General features: G+C 55.0%; 1 protein-coding gene across 5 annotated transcripts in view; it reads right to left on the reverse strand.

The window, feature by feature from the left end:
- Window positions 1-23,604, reverse strand: part of SLC6A9 (solute carrier family 6 member 9) — a 30,929-nt gene that overhangs the window by 1,293 nt on the left and 6,032 nt on the right. For 4 of the 5 annotated variants that reach the window (XM_019751060.2, XM_074334593.1, XM_019751063.2 and 1 more), the window contains exons 2-13: window positions 23,366-23,480; window positions 11,660-11,816; window positions 10,939-11,070; window positions 10,296-10,566; window positions 4,868-5,000; window positions 4,506-4,640; window positions 4,304-4,407; window positions 3,709-3,946; window positions 3,486-3,620; window positions 3,280-3,379; window positions 3,103-3,203; window positions 86-256 (exon numbers count right to left, since the gene is read on the reverse strand). In XM_019751060.2, coding sequence (XP_019606619.1) covers window positions 86-256; window positions 3,103-3,203; window positions 3,280-3,379; window positions 3,486-3,620; window positions 3,709-3,946; window positions 4,304-4,407; window positions 4,506-4,640; window positions 4,868-5,000; window positions 10,296-10,566; window positions 10,939-11,070; window positions 11,660-11,816; window positions 23,366-23,395 — 1,707 coding nt within the window. In that variant the 5' untranslated portion in view covers window positions 23,396-23,480. Of the gene's footprint in view, window positions 1-85; window positions 257-3,102; window positions 3,204-3,279; window positions 3,380-3,485; window positions 3,621-3,708; window positions 3,947-4,303; window positions 4,408-4,505; window positions 4,641-4,867; window positions 5,001-10,295; window positions 10,567-10,938; window positions 11,071-11,659; window positions 11,817-17,822; window positions 17,980-23,365; window positions 23,481-23,604 lie in introns of those variants that run through there. The other variant, XM_019751059.2, reaches the window with a different exon arrangement.

Below are 23,604 nucleotides of genomic sequence, written 5' to 3' on the forward strand. Positions count from 1 at the left end.
CAGGGCATGTCAGAAGGGAGCCCTTAAGCCCCATCCATCCACCCCATCCAGTTACATCTGGCTGCCTCCTGCCCCAACCCCTCACCTGGAGGAGGGTGTCCCCATCTGTGCGGCAGAGCTGGAACAGGGCGTAGAGTGGGATGCAAATGACAGAGGACAGAGCCATGAGGAAGCCGATGGCCACCGCCCAGCCTGGATACTGGTAGTGGTTATAGGTGATTGGCCGGTACTGGATCACCGTGAAGATGAGAATGAACTGCAGAGAGTGGGGGATAAGAGTGGGCATCAGGCCCACGCAGCCCCACCCAGGCCTCAGGCCTTCTAACAGTACCCACTTTCTCTCAAGAGGCATTTGGGGGAGGGCAGGGCCAATGTCAACTTTTGGGTACTGGAAGAAGCAGATGGAACTAGGGGTCCAGGGCATGATGGGCACATAGGCACTGTGGAAGGGGAGAGGTCTGTCTTTGCCATATCCTGAAGCAGCCAGGGAACAAGTAAGCTGCCCTCACCTTTGGAAGTCAGTTCTGCTCAAAGGCTCCCAATTGCCTACTGAAGTAAGGCCAAATCCCTGGGCTTTGGGGCTTTTCTCTCCTCACACTGAGACCTCAGCTTATCTTTCTAGCTATGTTACCCTTGTCTCAACTACACCCAGCATTTTCCACTTGCTTCATTTACTCTAGAGAATCGTCCTGCATCTTCTGGCAAACCCTATGCAAATGCCACCTCTTTCAAAAGCCTCTCCAGGTTTCCTGTCTCCTCCTGAAAGGTATCTTCCATCTGCTAAGCATTTGTTTAATGGTCCCCAGAGACCTGGGAGCTCCTGGGATTGCACCAGCTCTGCGTCTCCAGTGCCCAGCACCGAGCCTGGCACAATCTCATTTGCTGATTTGACACTGAGTTGTGCAAAGAGGTGGGAGCGATGGGGGCGAGGGGAGGGCAAAGCCCTGCCTTTCTATGGCTGTGGAGGCTCCAAAGGCTAGAAATGGTGTCAGACAGGGGATGCTCTTGGGAGCCGCCTTGGAAAGAGATGAGTGAGATGAGAAATAAAGCTTGGGGCTGCAGCAACAAAACAAACTGAAGGAAGTAATCACTGTATGGTGTCAGGTGGTTACTAGACTTATCGGGGTCATCACTTCATAACGTTCATAAATGTCTAATCACTTTGTACGCTTGAAATTAATATAATATTGTATGTCAACGATAATTTAAAAATACATTTAAGAAACTAAAGCAGAAAGACGATGGGCAGGTGGCCCGTGGGCCACCAGATTGCCTGGGTGTGTGTGCCACTCCCCAGGAGGGCTCAACATCTGCCCCCTGAGCCCTCAGCTGCGTCCTGGAGTGCAGGCTCCTTTAGCCTTCCCAGGGACCAAAGTCTGGAGGTCAAGACCCACATCCATCGGGAGCCCCTCCTGGGATGCTGCACATAGTAGGACCCTATAACAAGTTTCCTGAATAAACCTAGATCCTGATCTATTCTCAAATCCCTTATTTGAACTGACAGAAGGATGGAGTTTGTCAAAAAGAGCTTTTCAGAAATATAAAGAAGACCCCCACCCTCCACCCCCCCAAAAAACATGCCAGCCCAGAAACACGTGTCCACAGAGCCTGAAGTTGTCACCTTAGTAACTCCAGCGCACAGAGGGCATTGCCCACTTTGCCTTACTCTCTTGAGAGACACTGGCCCCAGGCCGAGACTGCCCCTATAATCCCTTCTTGTGTCCATCTCCTTCCTGCCTGCTGCCCTGCCTTGGCTGCTGCCCCAGGTCTCTCCCCACGGTGGCAGCTTCCTCAGGGCTGTGGGGATGAGCTCCGCTCAGGCAGGACCTGGGCCTCACCCACCACCCCCAGAGGGCATAGTGCTTGGCTGCGATGCCTGCACTCCCTGGCTTCTCACCACTTAGAAGAGACTTCCGCTCCTCCTGTTTCAAAGCTGGGCCAGTGGCCAGAGCTGGTGTCTGTGCCAGGCTCAGGGAAAATCCCACACCCCATGTGGTGGAGGCCTCAGCCTTTAGGGGCCTTTTGTTCAGAAACATGAGCCAAAGTGGAAACCCAGCTAAGATCCCTGTGGCACAGAGGAGCTGGTGTGACAGGGGCATGACTCTGGACATGGCCCTTCCTACTGGGCTGAAGCCTCTGCCACTCAGAAATGGCCCTGCCTCTTCTCTGTGGAGTGACCATCACACTGTCACACCCTTTGTGCCCCCGCTTCCCACCCTGAGCATAAAGGAGCAGAATCAGACGGTTTTAGTCCATGGACCACTCCTCTTTCCTGTGGGGGTTTCTAGTGTAGCACCGGCCCAGCACACAGGCTTCAGATCGGACTACATGCTCCAGTGGTGATGCTGCCTCTTACTAGCTGTGCAACCTTGGGTCAATTACTTAACATCTCTGTGCCTCAATTTCCTCATCTGTAACGTGGGGATGATAATAATACCTTGAAGGTTGTATTACACGAGTTAATATGTGAACAGCATGTAGAAAGTGCTTGGTTCCTGGCCATAGTGGGAGTTCCCACCAATTCAGCTCCGAGGTGGTTTTCCCAGGTGTTGAATACAGGTGGAAACCAAGACTTCCCTCTCCCAAGCCCCCTCACCCCAATGCCTGGGAGGCTTACAGGTTGCCCCTGATCCTGAACTGACATCTGACTCGTACAGCCTGCTTCTGGAGCACGTATACATTCACACCAGGGCTATAATGGATTGGAGACAGGAGCTCAGTGAGGCCGACAGAGGCTGACACCAATATCATAATGGTTCCTGAGGCCCTTCTGGGGATGCCAGGCAGGAATGCCAGGAAGGAAGGGCCGACTCTCAGCTGCCACCAGCCTGCTTTCCCCTTCCAGACTGGGCACTATCTTCAGTCCAATTCAGGGCTCTGTGCTCCCTTCCTAACCCAAGGCCAGGGCCTGGGTGGTTCTGAGTCTCCATATACCTGTCTGACTATGCAACCTCCCTCAGACTACCAAGGGCCAGAGTTGTGGAGCCCCCAAGGAAGCTCTGGCCAGATGGATGGGCTCCTGCTCTCCCTCTGCTGGTTCCCAAGAGAAGGACACTTGCCAGGAGGCAGCAGGGGAAGGGAGAGGCGAGCCCAAGGACTTACAAAGATGATAGCTGGAGAGACAAAGCGCCAGCAGATCTGGAAGAAGAAGGGCGGTGGGAATCCCAGCATCATCTGGATGTCCTGGAAGTAATTCCGGTGCCCTGGAGAGAGGTGGGTCAGCGGGGCCGGGCAGCCCAGGGCTGGGACTTGGGAGGCCATGGAAGGCGGGGCACTTACCGTAGATGTACATGATGGACACACACATGATGCAGGAGATGACAACCAAGGAGAAGCTGGCTGCGTAGTTGTCCATTAGTAGCAGCCAGTAGATGCCTGCCTACAGGACAGTGGGCAGCTGAGTCAGGAGTGCAGAGGCCAGGCTCCCAGTATGTTATGCCCCCCATACCCTGGAACTCCAGCCCATCCTTCCCCTTGGTTCTTACTTGACTGGTGAGGGGGATGCCCAGCAGGAAGCCAGCCACAGCCACGCCCAAGGTCACATAGGTCTTTTTCTGCAGGATCCACTCATTCCCCACCTCATCCACAATGGCTGTGACCAGCGTCTCCAGGAGACAGAACTGCAGGATACAGCCATCAGAGCAGGGGCATGACCTCTGTCCCTACCCCGCCCCCCAAAAATTCTGGCCCATGTCCCGCACCTCATACCTGAGTGCCCAGCCCCAACAAGATGAGCATGAAGAAGAAGAGCAGGGACCAGAGTGGGGAGATGGGCAGCAGCGTGAGAGCCTCCGGGTAAGCCACGAAGGCCAGGCCCGGGCCGTGGTCTGCCACACGGGACACATCCACACCCAGGTGATTGGCCATGAAGCCCAGGATGGAGAAGATGACAAAGCCAGCATAGACGCTGGTGGCACAGTTAGTGATGCTGATGATGACGCTGTCCCTGATGGAGAGGAAGACAGGCTGAGTTCAGGGCATGCAGCTTGCTTCCCTCTGTCTGATTCGGGCCAGGAGCGGACTTGGACACAGGGCAAGTTCTCTTTTCTGGTCTGCTCTGGGCCTTATTAAGTGGGCCTGAAGCCCTCGAATCCTTACAGACCCCAGGGGCATCACTTTCCCCTCCCTCTTCTCTCTCCTGCCAAGGTCCTTTTTCCACCTTCCAGTAACTGGATCCAGACCCAGCCCTCCCAGAACCTCAAATGGAAGGGAGGGCCCTGGTGGGCCAGGAGGCTACATTGGAACTGCTGGGTTGGGGGGAGACGAGCTCCGGCCGCGGGCTCTGGCTGCAGGAGAGTCTCACCGGTAGCAGTTGTTGTGGAATTTGTTGTAGGAAGCCATAGTGATGAGGCCTCCCCACGCACAGCCCAGTGAGTAGAAGATCTGGGAGGCAGCATCTCCCCACACCTGCAGGGAGGGAGGGACCAGCAAGGCGCTGTGGTCAGAGGCAGGCATGGCTCTGTCCCCTGCCCCCCCGTCCCTCTGAATCACCTTCCACATCCCACCTTGGCCTCCAGGATCTTGTCCCACTGTGGAGTCAGGTAGTACATGATGCCCGTGAAGGCTCCTTCCAGGGTCACACCGCGGACGAACAGGATGGTCAGCACGACATAGGGAAATGTGGCCGTGAAGTACACCACCTGCACAGGACGGGTCCTTGGACTCCTCTGGGCTCTCCCCACCCTGGGAGCCACCTCACTGGTCCCCAACCACCACTGTCCCTCGGGGCCCTCGTCCCCTCCCATGTCCCTTCATCATCCCCTCTGCACACACACACACACACACACACACACACACACACACACCAGGTAGGGAATACAGGAACTTCCTGGGTGGGCACAGACCCTGCCAGAGGAGGGGTGCTTACTTTCCCTGAAGACTTGACCCCTCGGATGAGGCAGAGGAATACAACCACCCAGGAGACGCCGAGGCAGCCCAGGAGGGGCAGTCGCACCTCCCCAAAGTTCCCAATGTCGTTTGACAGCTTCAGCACGTAGAGCCTGAGGAAGGGGATACTCTGTCATTGAGGGCCAGCCCTGTTGCCCAGCAACAAATTCCCAAGGCCCAGGACCCAGCTTGGTAGCTCCCTCCTTTCTCACAAGGTCTCGGGAGCCCACTCGTGAGATGGGAGCCACTGTGGGGACCCAGCCCCCTCTGCCTGCTGCCCTTGGGGAATCCACTGCTTGCAGCATTTCCCAGAATCCCAAAGGCAGTTCTGGAGGCCATAACCCAGGCCTGGGCCAGCCTTCTCAGCCCCCGGGGTGTGGGGGTCTCCCTTTCCCCACTCAGGCCCACATTCAATCAAGTGTCACCTCCTCCAGGAAGCCTTCTGTGAACTTTTCACCCACCCTGGTCTCCTCCATCTCTGATGAATTGAGAGGCAGCAGAGTGCTAAGTAAAGCACATGGACTGAATTTCTCCTCTCCGTATGCATGGTTCTGACGCCCTGTGCCACGCCAACTGTGCTTTCATTCACCTGGACATTTATGTTTCAGGCCCTGTGCTAGGTGCGGGGCATAGACACCTGGATCAGGCATTGTGGGTACTGCCAGGAGGGGCTGTCAACCCCATAGGGAAGGGCACACTGGAAGGCTTCCCACAGGAGGTGAGATTTGAGCTAAGGCTTGAGGAATGGAAAGGAGGTGGGTGAAGAGAAGTGGAAGTATGTGCCAAGCTGAGGAAAGAGCCCACAGCAAGACAGGGGTCATGAAATACCATGGCCCAGCTGGGCTTCTTGGTAACTCAGAAAGGCTGAAAGAGACGGTAAAGGGAAGAAAGAAGGACAAGGGATAGTAAGGGACCAGCTCATATGACAGCTATGAAGTCAAGGCTGAGAGTCTGAATTTTATCCAGAGGGCAACGGGAGGTTTTTATAAGAGCACTCTCAGGTCTCTCCTTGGCTCAAAACCTTGCAGCAGCTCCATCTCTGGCCGTGGAAAAGCCCAAGTCCTTATAGTAGTTATGAGGCCCTACGTGATCCATTGCTCCCTACTTGCCATCTCTCTGATCCCCTCCTACTTTCCCCCTTGTTCCCTGCTCCAGTTGCACAAGGCTCCTTGTTGTTCCTTAAACATGCCAGACATGCCACCTCAGGACCTTTGAACATTTTATTCCCTCTGTCTGGAGTGCTCTTTCCCCACATATCCGTATGTACACATGGGTGTGAGACCTATGCAGTCACACAGGGCCCCACACTTAGAAGGGCCTTGTACTTACTTTAATGCTCTGCCATTGCCATTTAAAATTCTTAATACATTTGAACAAGGGGCCTCATATTTTCATTTTGCACTGGGCTCTACAAATTAGGCAGCTGGGCTTGTCAACATGGCTCCCTCCTTCCTCACTGCGTTCAGGTCTTTCCTCTGGTGTCCTGTTTGCCAAGGAGCCTTTTCTGGCTACCCTGCTTAAAAATTGCAGCTCTGGCCCCAGCCCAACAATCCTTACCCCCTTCTTTGCTTTATTTTCTTCCACAGAACATGTATTCTTCTATCAAACTGTAAATTTTACCTATTTATTTCATTTGTCATCTGTCCTCTGTGAAGACAGAGTTTTTGTTTTTTTTTGTCTGTTTTATTCACTGTTATATCCCCCTGGGATCTGGGATTCGTTTGGCCAGCCTGACTGCCTGTTAGACTTGCAAGCCCCTTGACCTACCTCCTCTTGGTCTCAAATCTTCCTCCAGGTCACCCTTCACACCCTGACCTGCTGAGGGCGCTGTCCAACACCTCCCTCTCCTGCCCAACTCCCATCACTGGGATGGTTCCTTCAACAGGCATCAGACCCAGGCCCTGGGCTAGGCCTACTCTCCAGGCTCTTAGTCGATGGGAAAACCAAAGACTAACGGAAGGGAGAAGTACAGAAGCTGTGGGACCACCAAGGAGAGGCTCCTGCTCCCCTTCAGCAGGGCTTTCCAATCTTTTTTTCTTATTGGCTCGTTGGAGAAAACAGACAAGGTCACTCACAACTGAAGGCAACTGGGCTGGTGACTCCGGGGTGCCCAGGCCCTGCCTGACTAGCATACCTACTGGGGGCCCATCCATGTTGAAAAGCTCTGCCCACCAGCTCTGCCCACCAGCTCTGCCCACCAGTAGGGTCCTTCTACTGTGAGTACTCAGAGTCACTTTACTTCAAACACCAGCATTCACAGTAAACAAACCATTGCTTGTTCAAAAGATTCTTTTAAACTTAATTATATATGTTAAATTTCGCAGCATTTTATACTATTTTTTTTAAGCAAGAATATAGCGTTACAATACTAGGAATTAAATAATTTAGAAGGCTAACCTGGGAACAAATAATGAATTCTGCCTTTGTTTTTATGGCACCATATTTAGTTTTTTGTTGTTGGACCATGTGCTTGGACCATGTGCTTTTGAGATCCAACATTAACCTAAGAATTTTTGGAACCCAATGTATTTACAAGTTTGTTCTTGATGCAGAACATCTCTGGAATCATTCTGCATTATTTTTAAATTTCCCTAACACATGGTAAAATAAACGCCTTGAGGACAGGATGTCCTAATCTAGTTCTTTCCCTCTCCAGCAGTGGCTATCATCATATTCACTGAGCACTTGTCACTGTTCTTAGAGATTTATGCTGCATTATCTCATTTCATCTTTATAACAATAAGGTAGTTTTTGTAAGCACCCTCATTTAATGGATGAACAGCTGAGACTTAGAGAGGTTTGGTGACCTCCCCAAGCCACACAGCTGGTAAATGGCAGAACTGGGATTTGAGTGAGGGCTGTGTGATGCCAGAGCTGCCACGAAGACACTGGGAGAGGGGTACTGGGATCTGAGTCCCACTGGGTGTCGGGTGCTGTGCTGGGCACCACAGGGGTGGTGGGGTGAGAGGGCCGGGTCGTAAGCTTAGGGCCTACGAGCAAGAGTCAGACCGGCACACAGGACTGCAAAACAAGACTGAGAATAGTCAGTGAGGGAGGGAGGACCATGGGCCAGAAGGGCAAGCAGAGGTAGGCATGGGCTCAGAAATCTGCCCTCTGGGCTTCTCTCACTTTGGAGGAGGTGCTTAATCTTTCTTTTGATTCACTTTCCTCTTTTGTAAAATGGGAATATTTCATAATACCTGCACAAGCTAGCTAATAGGGTTGTTGTAGGGCTCAAATGAGATCACGCAGCTTTCCAAGGGGGCATCGAGGAGTGTGGACCAAGAACTCCTGCTGAGGATCACGGGTCTGATTCACACCAGGCACCAGGCGTCAGGTCCAGAGAAGTCAGACGGACCCGGGAGCACATATCCTGACACAGCACTGCTGCCTAGTTCCCTAACCTCTGAACACTAGCCTCTGAAAAATAGGGATAATGTTACATGAGATAATATGTCTGGCACATAGTAGGTGCCCAAGAAACGGGGTGCTTGCTCTTCCTTTTGAAGCCAGCCTGGGCAACCCTCTCAAGGGTCATTTTCTCAGGTTCTCCAGGAGGGGGCAGCAGGGAGCCATCCTGCAGGGAAAGACTGCCTGGCACAGCTCCTAGGTAGGCAGGCCTGGCTCTAGTCCTGACTGAGAAGTAGAGTTCAACTGGCCACCAAGTGGAGCCCCCACCCATGACTAGTTTTCTTTGAGGGCTATTTCTCTCTGATTGCACTGGATAAAATCTCCAGAGCTTTGCCCAGGGTGTCCCAACTGGGCTGGGAATCCCTGGCAGACAGCCCTGGGGTGAGCACTTCTGGAACATCCCTGGGGTTCATCCACAGTCCAAATCAAGTTGCCCAGTCCACACCATGCCTCAAATGCAGTAAAACACACAAGTGGGTACTTATTTGCGTAGCTCTCCCATTAGATGTGAGCTCCGTGACAGCAGTGTCTGTGAGTCTTACTCCCCATTCGGTCTCACCTCTGAGTGCGGTGCCTCGTCCCTGGTAGGTGCTCAAGAAATGATCTGTCCAGTGACTGAATGACTGAGTTTGCCTAGAGGTCATTTTGCCTGCCCCTCACTGGGAAGCCACCCCGCCCAACACACACACATCCTTGCATGTCTATAGCCCAGCAGAGGCTGGCACAGGAAGCCGGACCTGCAGGGTCTGAGCTCTGGGACCAGGCTGAGAGGATAGCAACCCACTAGAACTCCAAGTATCACTGGGGCCTTTTCTCCCATGGCTCTTATCACCTAGTGGAGAAAGGCTCAAACCCTTAGCCTGGCCTGGGAAAACCTGTACCATATAATGCCTGCTGGCCTCTTCTGTATTAATACTGAGTGTCCCACCTGCTCCCAAACCAGTTTGCCACCTCCTGGCCTCATGTCTCTTCCAATCCCTTCTCCACCTCCCCCCTCCCTCCTCTGAAAAGCCTTCTTAGCTGCCTGCTCTTGTCTCCATCCCCTTAGAACTGACTGTTACCCCCTTTGTGCCCCCAGCACAGCCCTGTGCATATGTGCACCAAAGCACCTACCCCTGATATGATTGGCTACCTGTCTCCCCACTGGACTGTGAACTCCTCATGGCAGGAGCCGTATGCCATTCATACCCCATGGGCACACAGGGACTGGCAGGGCCATGCAGCGAATGTTTGTGGAATGAATGAATGAGCCTCTGCCTATGGGTTTCCCCACAGGACATGGGGAATTTCCTCTAGGATATTCGGCTGTGTTATACCCACCCAGTTGGGACAAGGTGTTCCAGAACATCTCCAGCAGCAGCTGCTCTCCAGCCAGCTGAGACTCCAGTCTCTGTTACCACAGAGCACAGGCTGTGTTTCCTAAGCACAGCTTGACGATGACAGCCCTGTGCTTAGGAAACTTCCAGGGCTGCAGCATTAAATGCTGTGTTGTGCAGCATCAAAGCTAGGCTTCACTCTTATAAGTGCTCCAAGAAGGCCTGTGCCCCTCCTACGCTGCCTCACAGCCCATGAGTTCCCCCACACACCTGTTACTCTCATCAGAACAGGTTCTCCTCAGTCTCAGGACCAGCTGTGGTTCATCTGAGCCCCAGGGCCTTTGCTCAGACTGTTCTCATCAGGAAACCATCGCCCTATTTCCTGACTCTCCTCTGCAGACCTGCCTGATTGCTGGAGCCCTCCTTCACTTCACAAGAGTTTGTAAGGACTCCAACTCTTCCACTGCTCTCTGTGTGTCAGCCTCTTCTCCTGAACAGGCTGTGAGCTCTTTATACCTCTTCACACACCTCTGCCCTGCTTGGTGCCCCGCAGAGGGCGGAACATGCAGCACGCACCCTACCAAGTCTGTATACAGTTAGTTGTCTGATGGCTCTGATGGCGAGGGAGGGCTGAGGGTTGGCACCAGGTGTTCCCCAGCCCAAGCACAAAGGGGGCCTCACCTCCAGTACTCCTCGCTGGGGCTGGTCCTCTGGAGTGTGCGGTTGAGCAGGTGGGAGAGGTTGCTGGGCAGGGTGGCAGGCCGGGAGCCGTTGGTGAGGTTGGAGGCGTCCAGCACGCCAGTGCAATCGGGTGAATTCCAGGGGTTATTGCAGTAGGCCCAGGGCAGCACGTGTGTCATGGATGAGAAGAAGTAGTAGAAGGCAATGCAAATGACCACGTTGTAGTAGATGCCGATATACGTAGACACCACCATCATACCATAGCCCACACCTGGGGGAGCGGGAGAGGATAGCAGCCTCACACATCTGGCTGAAGGAGGCGAGGTTAATTTCAAAGGGCCCAAGGGGGAGGCTTTCATGGAGGGCCACAGAAGGGACAGGTCAAGGCTTTGGGAGGGGCAGGTTGGGGGGTGAAGGGGTTTTGTGTATACACATGGTAGGAGGGAAGGGTGGAGGCCAGGCAAACATGGATACCAGCATGCGTCCACGGCCTTGGTCATTGATGTGGAGCTTGGGGTCAGCACCAGGGCTCCATAGGGGTTGGCAGTGTTTGTACAGATGGGTGAGCCTGCACAGCCCCCAGAAGCCCGTGTATGTGTGAGTGAGTGAGTGAGTGTGTGCGGACGCACCACCCAGGCCTCACCTTTGAACATGGGGCTGATCCTCCAGACCCCCAAACAGCCCTGACTTGCAAACTGGCCGAAGGAGAGCTCCATGAAGAAGAGAGGAATCCCGCAGAATATCAGCATGATGAAGTAGGGGAACATGAAGGCACCTGGCCGGCAGGGAGAGGCTGGCTCAGGGGCAGGCTGGGAGATCCCGCCCTCTTTCTGCTCAGAACCCACCAGCAAACCTTTGTGATTGGCTAGGACCTGAGGAGGGTGTGCTACGCACTGGGTCTGAGGCACATGGCCTGTCTTTGATCTTGACAGAGGCTCCCAGGAAGTGTGCTCTGAGCAGAACTCAAGCCACTGAGTTTAGGTGGGATTTGATGGCTTAGCCAAGCAATTTCAGAAACATAAGTCATGGGATCCTCAAATGTCCCTGAACTATTTAGGGGGCTGTTGAAGATAGAGGACAGGGAATAGAAGACAGGGAACCTCAGGAGACTGCAGTGCTTTTCTCTACCTCTCCTCACGGTGAGGGAGCAAGCTGGCAGGTCAGGGCCAAAACAGCAGACCACCAGTGTCAGAGGTGGTCTGTGCCTTAGGTAAAGGGCTCCTAAGCCAGGATGGGGGCAAAGGAGATCAGGGCCAGAGGCCAGCTTATCTGGAGTGGTGTCTGTGCCAGGGAAGGGGTGGCCCAGGCCCTGAAGGGTGGGTTCTATCCAAGGGGGTGGTCCGTGCCCTGTGCCCACTGGGTACCTCCCCCGTTGCGGTAGCAGAGGTATGGGAAACGCCAGACATTGCCCAGGCCCACGGCATAGCCCACGCTCGTCAGTACAAACTCGATCTGGTTGCCCCAGTTGCCCCGTTTGAGGTTCTGGTCCCTCTTGGTGGCCTCGCTGGGCACAGCACCATTCTGTAGGGACAGGAGAGAAGCTACCATCAGCAAGATATTTGAGCTCCCAGCCTGACCCTCTGTGCCTCCCCCAGCGAGGACACCATGGACCCCCCTCTGCTGGCAGGAGTTGCATGCCTGCCTGGCAGAGGAGGGGAGCAGGGAGGAGTGGCTGCCAGAGGACGCCAAGTGGGGCCTCCCTCACCAGCCCCCCAACACCCCATGCCAGGAGCACCAGCCCACCTGAGGAGCTGCTGCCAACATCTGACAGGTGGGACACTGAAAGGCAGCTAGAATCGAGAGCCCCCTCCGCCCCCTGCCCAGCCCCTCCAAAGCCTCCCCTTTCCCCTCTGGGTGAGAATCTGGGAGCAGCTGAGCCTCATACCAAGCAGCCAAGTCAGGCTGGGCACAAAGGGGCCTGTGTCCAGACAGCCCCCCCACCGGCCGCCACCACATCACCAGGCTGAGCACGCTGCCCACTACAGGCGGCTCCAGAGGAAGGGATGCTGGACCCCTCCCCCAGCTGAAGTCTTTTTCCTGGGGGCACAGGGTAGGTAGGGCTATGGAGTGAGGGAAAGGGGGACAATTGAGCTGGGCCAGACCTGGGGAGGGCATTCTGGGACTCAGGATGGGAGGACCCAGTGGAGCCATCTATATATGGCCCATGGCTGGGGCGCAGGCTGTGCAGAAGCTGACCTGGGCTGGGTGGTGGTGGCCATGAGTTGAGGGGGGAGACCAGAGTTGTAGGCACCACACCAGGCTTAGGGGACAGACTCTGCTAGGGGAAACAGAGGGTATGACTCCAGGAAAGGGTCTCTGGGTTGAGAAGGGGGAGCTGCAGAGGGGCTGGTCAGGAGGGGGTGATGAGGGGATTTGCCCCAAGGGAAGGATGCCAGACCTGCCTGGGGAGCTGCAGGGCTGGGCTGGGTGGACTGAGACCCCGCTGAGGGCAGCCCCTTTCGGAACCCCACTTCCATAGTTGCAACTGGCTGAGCAAGTCCCTTTATGAGTACGAGTATGGCCCTTCCACCTCCTTCCAGGTGAGCAGGAAATCAAGCTATCCTGAGCCAGAGCCTGAGGGGTCATAGGGATCTCACCAAGAGACATAGGAACCCCAAGAGTCATCAACAGAAAAGTACAAAGTCCTTGAGTGACAGAGACAGCCTCACAGAGATGGGCTATTCTCCTGAGAGAAACAGACAGGAGTCCCTGGAGGACACCCAGGATCAGAGACAGAGCAGCATGGCCTCTGAGGGACAAGCAGCAGTGACGCTGACCCTCAGCTTGAAAGAAACATATTCAAGGACAATTGTCATGCTGGCCAATAAACAAAGAGGCCTGGTGCTTTGAAATGCTGTCGGACCCTGACACTGACTGACAAACACAGAGGGGAGGAATGGCCTGTTGGGGACCTGGGCGCCTTCTGCAAAGGCATTGGGAAAGCAGACACAGAAGGTCCCCACGCCCAGTGGAGGCCCCAGCCATGCACCCCTTGCTTGCATAGTGGGCACATTTGGTCCCTCTGGGCTTGCACGCCACGGGCACTACCGCACAGACAGCCTTGTGCAGAAACTTAATCTAGTATCGTCCCCAGCAGAGACACCAACCCTTACATCCTCCTGGGAGGTTTGGGGGCACAGCCCCAGGAGCCACAGGGCCCCGTTCAAGAAGCACCCAGAGCAACTGGCAGGCTGAAAGAGCCTGCATCCATTCATGCATTGATTCATTGATGCAACCGTGGAGATTTATTAACCCCTGCCGTGTGCCAGGCCCTGCACCAGGGACTAGGAATTCAGCAGAGAAAGGACAGCCCACCTACTCAGAGCGAAAAGTCTAGTGAGGAGCAAGCCATCAATGAAATAAACAAATACCATAATTTTTATATGCAACTCCAATGTGACCACAAAGGGGTATTTCTCAAGTAACAGCAGCAGGAAGGAAGGCAAGGGGTGGGGGTGGGAGCAGGGTGAGGTCGGGGAAGGCCGCTCTGATGCAGAGGCTTGAAGGCCAGCTTGGGAGAGGGTGGCTTATAGCCCAAGTGTGCGCTCTGTGACAGGCCCCTACAGAATCCAGCCTAAGCCTGTCACCACCTCCCAGGGCCTCCTTTGGGACAGACTTAGTAATACCGCAGGGTCAGGGATATTTTTGGAGGGTGTGAGGCCTGCTTGGGGTAGTTTATTCCTTCCCAAACAAATCCCAGCCAAATAGGGCTCCTATAGATCGACCCTACAATAACAGTTTCATTCTGTCCAAGGCTTGTTTGCTTAGGGGCACAATGGGGGATTGTGCCAACTGCAGAGTATATGGGTGGGGCCACAGAGCAGCGGTTACAGCTCTAAAAGAGACAACCCAGGGTCCAGGATGGCCTCATGGGCAGGGCAAGGCCCCTAGAAAAGAAAGATGTTCCCCAGGGCTTGAAATTTGAGGCCTCTCTCCTGGCCCCAGCCATCCGATGAAGTGCAGCAGGAACAGACTTGGATCTCTGTGATCTGCTCCTTCCCTGGCATGGAGGGGGCAAGGAGGGTGCTGATGCCCCCAGCCATGCACCACAGGCAGCCACGCCACCGAGCCCTCGAGAGCCAGCGCGCTGCTAATGAGCAGCACACCACTGAGCATGCGCTAACCAATTCAACCAGTTGGCCCCCACCCAGGGGAGCCCACACCCCCAGGATAGGGGTCTGGAACTGGGGGTTGGGGATTGTGCTCTGGTGAGAAGTTACCCACAATACTAGGAGTCTGCTGTGCAGGAGCTGGAAGTCACTGAAACGACACGCTGCACACGCCTTCTGTTCCCAGCCCCGAATCTCAGCACTGTGGTGCCCCAACTGTGGGAGCTGTGGATGGGAGGCCTCCCGTGGTGGGAACCTCTAGCTAGGCCTCTGACTTCCATTCCAGCTCGAGCTATGTTCAGGTGGCTTGGCTGGTCAGGGAGGGCTTAGCTCTCAGCAGAGGACAGAGCAAGCCTACCTTTCTCCAAGTACACAGGAGGAAAGGAGCTCCCAAATGCTCTGTGGGTGGGTGGGGGGTGTTATAGGGACTCTAGTTCCTTTCCTTCTCTAGCCCCCCTCTGAAACGCCCTTCCACTTCCTTCCTGGGCAGCGAGGTCCAGGCTGGAGAGCCTTTTTCAAGGCTGCATAGTTTTTTTCTTCTTGCATAATCGTCCATATTCTAAGCCTCTCATTTTCTTGATCTGCTGGGTGGATGGCTGTGTCACTGCTTTTAACTGTCCTTCCAGTGGTCGCTTCTGTGAGGCGCCCACAAAAGAACCCTTTGTGCTCACAGTTTGCCCCAGACTGGTGGCCCGGCTGCCTAACCCAGCTCAACCCTGCTGACTGCCCATCACCAGGCCTCCACTGCCTACCCATCATGCTCTCCCACCCTCCCTTGCTCACACCTCGGTGGTGAATTAAACCATAGTGGCCTGGGGCCCCTCTTGGTGGGCACCTCCTCCCCAGGCTTCCTGGGCAGCTCCTAGCCTTACCTCTGACTCCCCTGCCATGGGCCTGGTGGGTGGCCTCTGGGATGAGGATTACCCTGCCCTGTAACTGAGCCTCCCCCAGGCCAGAATGCAGGCTTTGGAGCTCTCTTTCCACAGCTGAGTGACCCCCACCATACATAGGCACACACACATGACCCTCAGATGCCCCTTCTCCATAGAAGTAGTCACTGAAGCAGCAGTGTCCATCCCTGCACAAGGATTTGTGACCTGTCTTAGGTTAACAACTCCCCACCCCCAGTAGTCACTTGCATAAGTCCTTTACATAGCCTTCTGCCCACTTATTCATGGCTCTGGATGAGCTCCTGGGATTAAGGCTGTTCAGCTCTGAGGGCAGAAGCTGAATCTCCCACCATGCCCTGGGCTTAGCAGGGTGGGAGTCAGCGCTGGGTGTTAGAACCCTGGCGTTCTGAAGCCCACTCCCCCAGTGACCCTGGGCAGGTCACTTCCCCTCTTGGCTTCTCAGCATCCTTATCTATGAAATCAGAGGAGAGACTAGACAATCTCAATAGACCTAAAATTCTGTACTTCTGCCTTGCCTAGAAGTTTGCTATTTCTGACTCTCTCCTATATTTTCCGTTAGTTCACACTAGATTTCTAGACTACTTAAAAAAAATGTTATTATCTTTTTTTCCTGATTATAAAAACATTATAAGCTTATCACACACACACACAAACTGGAAACTACAGCAAAGTGTAAAAGAGGACACAAAGCTGCAAAGCTGGCTCCCAAAGCGACCACCACAGGATGCACCCCTCCTTTCTCCATGCACGGACTCAGAGACAGCCCAGATTTCTACCCCAGGCTACGACTCTGCTCTGGCTCCTGACTCCCAAACCCTGAGATCAGTGTCCACTAGATATTTTTGTGAATTGTTAGCTCCCTCCTCCTGCTCTCGATGGACACTAAGGAATCCTGGAGCTGCCTCGTTGGGCAGACCCCGCTGGGATCTAGCAGGCTTCTTGTTTGGGATTCTGCAGCCCCAGGGTTTGCTCATGGGATGAAGTCCATCCAAGACAAACTTTACGGAGGAGAACGGGCAAGACCCCACATCCCAGACTGACCTTGAGCCAAATCCAGATCGCTGGCAACGTTCTCTGAGCCTCAGGGGGAAATTTAAGCAGAACAGCCATTACAGTAAATTGTGGCTGCCTCAGAAGAAGAGCCCACAACCTCCTCACACCCGTTGGTTCTTGTTCTTGTTCCCCCCGTTTTCTCCCATCAGTCCAGGGGCCCAGCTGTCCCTTAGGTAGCACCTGTCCTGCAATGACAGTCTTCTGTCTTTCACCTGGTCTCACTTATCCAGACATAGAAAAGAGTCAGGGCCATGGCTGGAGGAGTAGGACCATGGGAAAATCTACGCCTGCTCAGTACACAGGGCTGTCAGTGCCTCCTGCCTCAAGGAAAACCTCAGAGTAATCTCTGGGCACCTGTCAGGTATCCCAGCTCTCATACAACAGGTAAGGGAGGCAAGGACATGCCTTGTGCTATTTCACCCTAGAGGCATGATTGGCACAGAGGGACCTGCCAGTTTTGCGGCTCGCAGACAGAAGACCCACCCCACAGGCATGCCAGGCTCTGCTCCAGGCCCTGTGGAGCACCGACGGGGGACATTGGGTGGGCCCTGCCTCTGCCCTAGAGAAGCCCAGCAGAATGCCTTGCACAGTAGTGGCCATGGGCAGTCTCTACCCATCAGTTGGCAGCAGGTTGGCCCTTTGGGAAGTGGCTTGGGTTTTTGACCCTAGCAGTCCTGAGGTTTGAAGGCAGCCCTGCATAATGCTTCTCCCAAACCCAACCTACGTCTCCCCAAGGAACATTCCTTCTCTTGCCTTCTGAAGGTCAAGTTAGGATGCCCTACAGGGAGAGGGGTGGCTTTCCTGGTCCTCTCACCCTCACTGCCATCAGCCCCATTGTGCCTGACATCCCTGCCCATCTCCCGCTTCCAGAGATGAGGGCACACCAGTACCCACCCCACTCGGGCACTTGCCCCGGGCACTAGTGAACATTCTGTCAATCTCTCTCCTTCCAGCTGAGAATCTAGCCCCCTCCCCTTCCCCACCTCAGCACTGAGCCCATGTACCATGTCCCCCCTCCCCTTCCCCCACCTCAGCACTGAGCCCATGTACCATGCCCCCTGCCCCATCACCCACTCTCCCCATAGGAGTAACCGCCCTGGCACAATGGGGCTGTATTGATTAGTACAATTCCTGGGCACCTCCGGCCCGTCTCCCCGGGAGCTCGGACAATGCAGCTTTGATACACAGAGCAGATTCTCAGCAGGTCCTTGAGCTGGGGGAGCCCTCACACCCCCACCCGCCTCCCCCGTGCCCCCACCACACAGCTAGGTCTTCCTGCACTCCTTCGCACAGTTGCAACTTTCTGGGTCACTTTGGCTGGTGTCTGTCTCACTGGCTGGCTGTGCCTGCCCCTCCCTGGCACCGACCACTCAGCCCCTCTCCCCACCCCCAGCCCAGCCTCCCAGCCTGCCTGGCACCAGCAAAGGGGCTCAACCTTCTGGAAGGTGACTGACCTGTTCTGGGGAGGAGGAGGCCACAGGTCCATGAGCTGCAGCCATCCTGGGTGAGCACTTTGAGAGGAGCACGCGTGTCCCCACCGCTCATTCACACCTCTGCCAGCTCCAGGCGACACTGACGCATCCCCTGCCTCTCCCACTGCCGGCTGGGCAGCGTCAATTACTTTCACCTCATCTCCTCCCGAAGCTCTGCCTCCCCCCTCCCCTGGCCCTCCCCCTCCGGCCAGTCCCCATGCAGCCCAGTGTGAGTCTCCAGAGCTAGAGTGAGGCATGGGGTTTGCTGTGTTTTTCCCTTGTTCCCAGCAAGTTATTGGAACAAAAAACACACACACTCACAACCATAGAGTGAAGCAGAGCAGGCGCGGGAGAGAGTAAGAGGGCAGTTCACTTCTCTCCCAGAGCTGAGCCTCAGGGCCGATGCTCCCGAGCCCTTAGGCCTGGCATTTGGTAGGCTCCTGATAGGGTGGTCAGGTGCCACTGGTCACTAGAGATGGTGAAAGGGCAGGAGAAGGGGGCAGCCCCCAGGTCACTACCAAAGCATCTCAGACTTCTTAGAGTGGGCTGGGGGATGTTGGACCTTGTAGCTGTCTCCCCACCCTAGACTTGGGGGTCCCCAACCAGTCCTTGTAGGAGAATGTGACTGTCTGTGCAAAGAAAGCTATGGCCTAGTGAACTGTGCTTTCACCTGTCTGAAGAAAGACGGCATTAGCCAAGAGGTGGTCGCCACAGAGTCCAGACAAAGGGGGACCCACAAAATAAGGACCCTTGGGGATTTGTACTTTGTTGCACAGAACCTGAGGTGTTGCTTTGGGAGTGTGTGCGCTGCACAGGCTGTGTACAGCCCAGCAGGTGTCACCAAGACTGGGTGAGAAGTGACTCAGACCTACTCAATCCTTCTTCTCTGAGGCCACACTCACTAGTTAGTGTCCAGTTGCTGGTGAGACACCACAAGCTAGTGGTCAGGAAGGTGGGCATGAGTGGTCTGGTCCTGGGAAGGCATAGCTGTTTTTGGAAATCGATAGGCTGGCAGAGGGCCTGGTACATGGTAGGACACCCATCAAGTGGCAGCATGCATGAATTCTGACGTAAGAACAGCTTTCCTGCAAGTTTGGTAAAGGTGGAGATCCCAAAGGTAACATGGCAGAATGACATTGAAATCAAAAGGGCACAGGCTTTAGAATCAGATAGGCCTGGGCTCAAAGCCCAGCTCTGCCAGTTTCCCACCATAGATAACCTTAGGCAAGTCACTTAACATGTCTTGTTTCTTCATCTCTAAAATGGGAATAATATCCACCCATTATTGAATCTAGTGAGCATTAGTAATAATAGTAACACATAACACATATTAAATGTTTACTATGAGCCAGATACTCTCCTAAACATCTTATATATATTAACTCATTTAATTCTCCCAACAACCCCTTGAGGTAGATATATTATCCTCATTTTGGGGGGCAAGCCTTGGCTCAAGCAAGTATTCTAAGAATGGCCTCAGACTCCACTGACTCAGCCACTCACTGGGCCAGCCTTGTGCAGCCAGCTCCCCAGACACGCTCTGCTGACTTCCTGCAGGCACAGACTGAGGGCCAAGGCCCTGGCTCGGCCACTGGCTCCAGGAAGGCCCAGTCACCCATGATGCCCAAATGCTCACTCCCACCCAGGGTGGGCTCTGGGTTCTGGCTGCCCTGGCCTGGGCTGGGTGCCCAGAACAGGCAGCCCTGGCTGGACAGCTTTCTCTGGCTCTGGCCATGGGGACAGGAGGCGGCAGCAGCCCAGCTGGGCCCTGGCTGTAATGAGGCCTCATTAGTGGGATCCAACTGCTCCAGCCCCACTTAGGGAGGCTGGCTCCCCCAGCCCCCACGTCTGACTTTTCTTAATAAGAGTGGGCATGCTTCCAGAGGGGTAAGGAGTCGAGGGGCTTGTTGTGCCCTGTGACTCTGGGGGAAGGTCCTGCTGAGCTAGGAATTCTGGGGATTGGGGGAGGGCTGCAGGGAAGCTGCATGAGGGGTTGGGAGGGCACAGAACTGAGGAGGTGGGCTCCAGGGAGAGTGGGGAGGGGAAGGAGACCAAGGGGAAGGGCAGGAAGGGTCTCTGGTCCAGAGAGGAAGCCTGAGGAAGGCTGGGCCTTATCCTTTGGATCTAGATATTGTCCATTTCACTGGGGAAGGGGGGTTGTACATCGAGGATCATCTAGGCTGTCCTGGATAGGAGAGTACCCCCTCTGTGCTAGGCCTTACATAAAGAAAGCATCCAGTATGTGCCAGGACCTATACTGAGAAAGCACTCACTGTGTGTCAGCTCCATGCCAGTGAGCCCCTGTGGTGTGCAAGGTCCTGCACTAGGTGAGTGCCCCACGTATGCCAAATTCCATGTCAGGTGAGGACCCAATGTCTACCTAGCCCTGAGTAGGGTAAGTGCCCATTGTGTGCCTGGCACTGTGCTAGATGAGTGCCCACTGTGCACCAAGTTGGGCTCTATATTAAGGGAGTGCTCAATGTGTGCCAAGTTGTTACTAGCTGAGCACTTGCCACATGCTAGAACTCGTGCTAGGTGAGTGCCTAGTAGGTGAGACCTTCTACCAAGGGATGCCCAATGTGTGCCAAGCCTTGTGCTTGGTGAACGCCCAATATGTGCTAAGCCTATGCTAGTTGAGCACTTGTTACATGCCAGGACTTGGGCTGGGTGAGCACCCACTGTGTGCCAGGCCCTGGAATAGATGCTGCAGACAAAAGACGTCCAAGTCTTCATGTCAAAGCAGAATAGAACAAACAGGTCAGGGCGGGGCAGCCCCAGGTGGCCTGTGGTGCTTGCAAAGCCTTCTGGGATGACTTCAATGCTCTGGCATTCATGGCCCTAGCCCAGGTGACTCTGCTTTTATTCATCACGAGCCTTCCCAGTGCAGAAGCAACCAGTGAGCTCAAAGACATGGAGAGAAACCGAAGAGGCTCACCAAGGCCTCTGCTGCCCAAGACACTGTATGAGTGGGGAGTGAGCATGGGGGAGGGGACTGAGCCACCCAGCTTGTGCACTTGGTGTAAGGCTGGAGGTTTAAAACTGACTCAGTGGGGCTCTCCTGTCCAGGGCTCCTCTCCTCCAGCTTCCTGTTCTCTGAGCCCCTGGCAGCCCCACCCCACATGGAGATATTACGTAGGTCTCCATGGAAGGACCACCCCACCCACCCCCGGTGCCCCTAAGCATCCCAGCTGCTCCCAGGCTTGGAGGCACCCTGGCCAGCTGGGTTCTCGCACAGCCTGGTCCTAGGAGCTGCTGAGGCGTGAGGGAGGCAGCTGAGCTGGCCTGGCAGAGACCATCTGGGCTGGGAGTGGGGGAGGGACACGTGCAACAGGCATGTGGGCCTGGGCACGTGCTGGGAAGTGGCTTGCTCCTCCATGGGGCGCCTGCACATGAAAAGCCCGGCAGAAGCTCCCAGGATAACACAGGGTATCTGTGAACACTGAAGAGACCTGGGGGGGCCATGTCCTCACACCCAAACCTGGGGTCAGGGGGGATGGAAATGAGATACCATCCTCACAGTGAGGCCTACCCCCTGCCTACCAGGGCACAAAGTGACAGAAGCCACAGACCTGGGATGGTCCAAGTGTCACTGGCTTCCAAGCATGGCCCTCTGTCCTGCCTTACCATGGCATCTAGAGAAGGGGTATGTCTGAAAGAAGCATCCTTAGCCATTTGTTCTTAGGAGAACACGGTACCTAATAAAGTTCTGGCCGAGCTACCTAGCTTAGCGAGGAGAGATAGCGCTCCTCAGAGGCTGTATCCTACAGACAAGCAGTGTAGGATACAGCTTGAGACCTCCAAACTGGGCCCAAGAATAGCAGAATAGCGTAGCCCAAGGTTATCAGCAGAACTAAAACAGAGGCAAGAACAGAATGTCGAGCAACCACGGGGTTGCCCAGGGGACAGTTGCTATGAGCCTCAAGTGCAGCAGCAGCGGGCAGAAGCCAAAGGGCAGAGGGCACGAGGACAGCGAGCCCCAGCTATCTTTAGGCACATCCTGGTGCTGGGAACAGAGTCCCAAGGCAGCATTCCCTTCCACAGACCGGCTGGCCTGAGGCTCCGGGAAACTCAGCTCCGGCAGGGTTTCTGCGACATTGTGATTCATGCTCCCTACGGCCCACATGGGTCCCACGTCTCTCCTGCGTGCTCGCCCCAGTGCTTTCAGGGTCACTCTGGAGAAAGAAGCGCAGCCAGGGAGTACACAGAGGGTTTCTTAGGTTTCATAATCTCCAAGTAGGAAGAGGCAGAGCCACACCCCACTTCCTCAATAGGCCCATGGCAATTCCAAGATTTCTCTGGGAAAGGGGAGGCTATTCTTGGTTCTATCACAGCATCCACCCCTAGCAAGTGTTTAGGTCATGAGACCTCCATCTCTGCCTATTTCTGAGCACCTAGAGATCCAGACGTCTCAGGAATACTTTCAGAAGTATTCAGAAGTATTTAGTGGTTCATTCAGACTTGTTCCAACCAGGATGGGACCAGACTAGAGCAGGCCTAAGGGGCAGGATGGAGGGGACTGAGCCTGGAGTAGAACCGCCTGTCTCCCTCCCCCAAACCATTTCTGTGGGCCAGGTACTTTGAGTCCCAGAAATGTTTGATGCTAGATGGCTTGTTTTGGGAGGGTTCAGCAGAGAGCCTAGGCCAATCAACCTTTAACTAAATGAGAAAAGCAGCAAGAAATTGATGTGGGAAAGGGAGGGGCCAAGGGAGGTGCGGTGCTCAGTCACTGCCTTCCTCCTCTGACAGCACCCAGCCTAGTTTGTCCGAGGCAAGATCCCAAGAGAAGACACACAACCGCTGCCCTGGAGTAGGATCTGGCATCTTTTCCCTGGTTCCTGCTGCCAGTGCTGCCCTGCTCCGTCCATCAGTGTGAGTCAAAGCACTCAGCAAGCCCTGCTCTTGCCCTCTGCTTCTCCCGGCCCCTCACTACCGCCTCTCTTGTGCTCTGAGGCAGTGGGCAAAGAACGGGCCATGGCTTGGGAAGGAGGAAGGGGGGGAGGTTCTCTGAGAGGACTCAAGAGAGGAGTCAAACGAAATGTTCTCTGTTACTTTTCAGAATGGAAGTAGAGAAAAACCTGACAGGGACAGAGGACCCCTTGATCAGCCCAAAGTAAACACTCCCTGCGGCAGGCAGAGCAATGGGTGGGGGTGGGGGTATCCCAGCCCCAGGACAGCCCCAGGGGTCCCACTGTCCTCCCAGCAGGAACAGCTGCAGCCTTCTTTCCAGGGTGTCTCTTGTGACAGGATGCTGAGTGGGCCTCCTGCCTCCTGGCATGCCTTAGCAGGCTGTGTGGCAGAATCTGGCTTGCTATGCGCTCGGAGCTGTGGCAGTGTAACCTGCCAGGGGAGAAGCTGCTTGCCCAGGCCTGGGATAAGCCTAGCACTCAGGAACCCTGGCAGCGCCAGACTCAGGGCCCCACTGAGCCTCCTAGGCTCTCCTGTCCTGGCAAGCGGCTGGAAGAAGGCCCCAGAGGGAGCAGCGCTCATGTCTCCCTTCCTCCCTGCAGTCTGGTCCCTGTACTTACCAGCATCCCTTTGGCACCTTTTCCCACCATGGTGGCAGTGGGTTGGGGCTCTGGAGTCCCAGGCCACAATCACAGGCTCTGCTTCCAGCACCTTTCAGGCCACAGAACTCAAGAGCTGTGGAGAGAGCAGAGAATGGGGTGAGGACCAAGCCAGGGCAGGCAGGGACAGGACATGTGTGGCCCTCAGGGCTCTCCAGAACAGGTAGTGTAGGGTCCAGACCACTGGCTGGCAGGCCTCA

Source organism: Rhinolophus sinicus, linkage group LG06 (genome assembly GCF_036562045.2).
Source record: "Rhinolophus sinicus isolate RSC01 linkage group LG06, ASM3656204v1, whole genome shotgun sequence".
Lineage (NCBI taxonomy): Eukaryota > Metazoa > Chordata > Mammalia > Chiroptera > Rhinolophidae > Rhinolophus > Rhinolophus sinicus.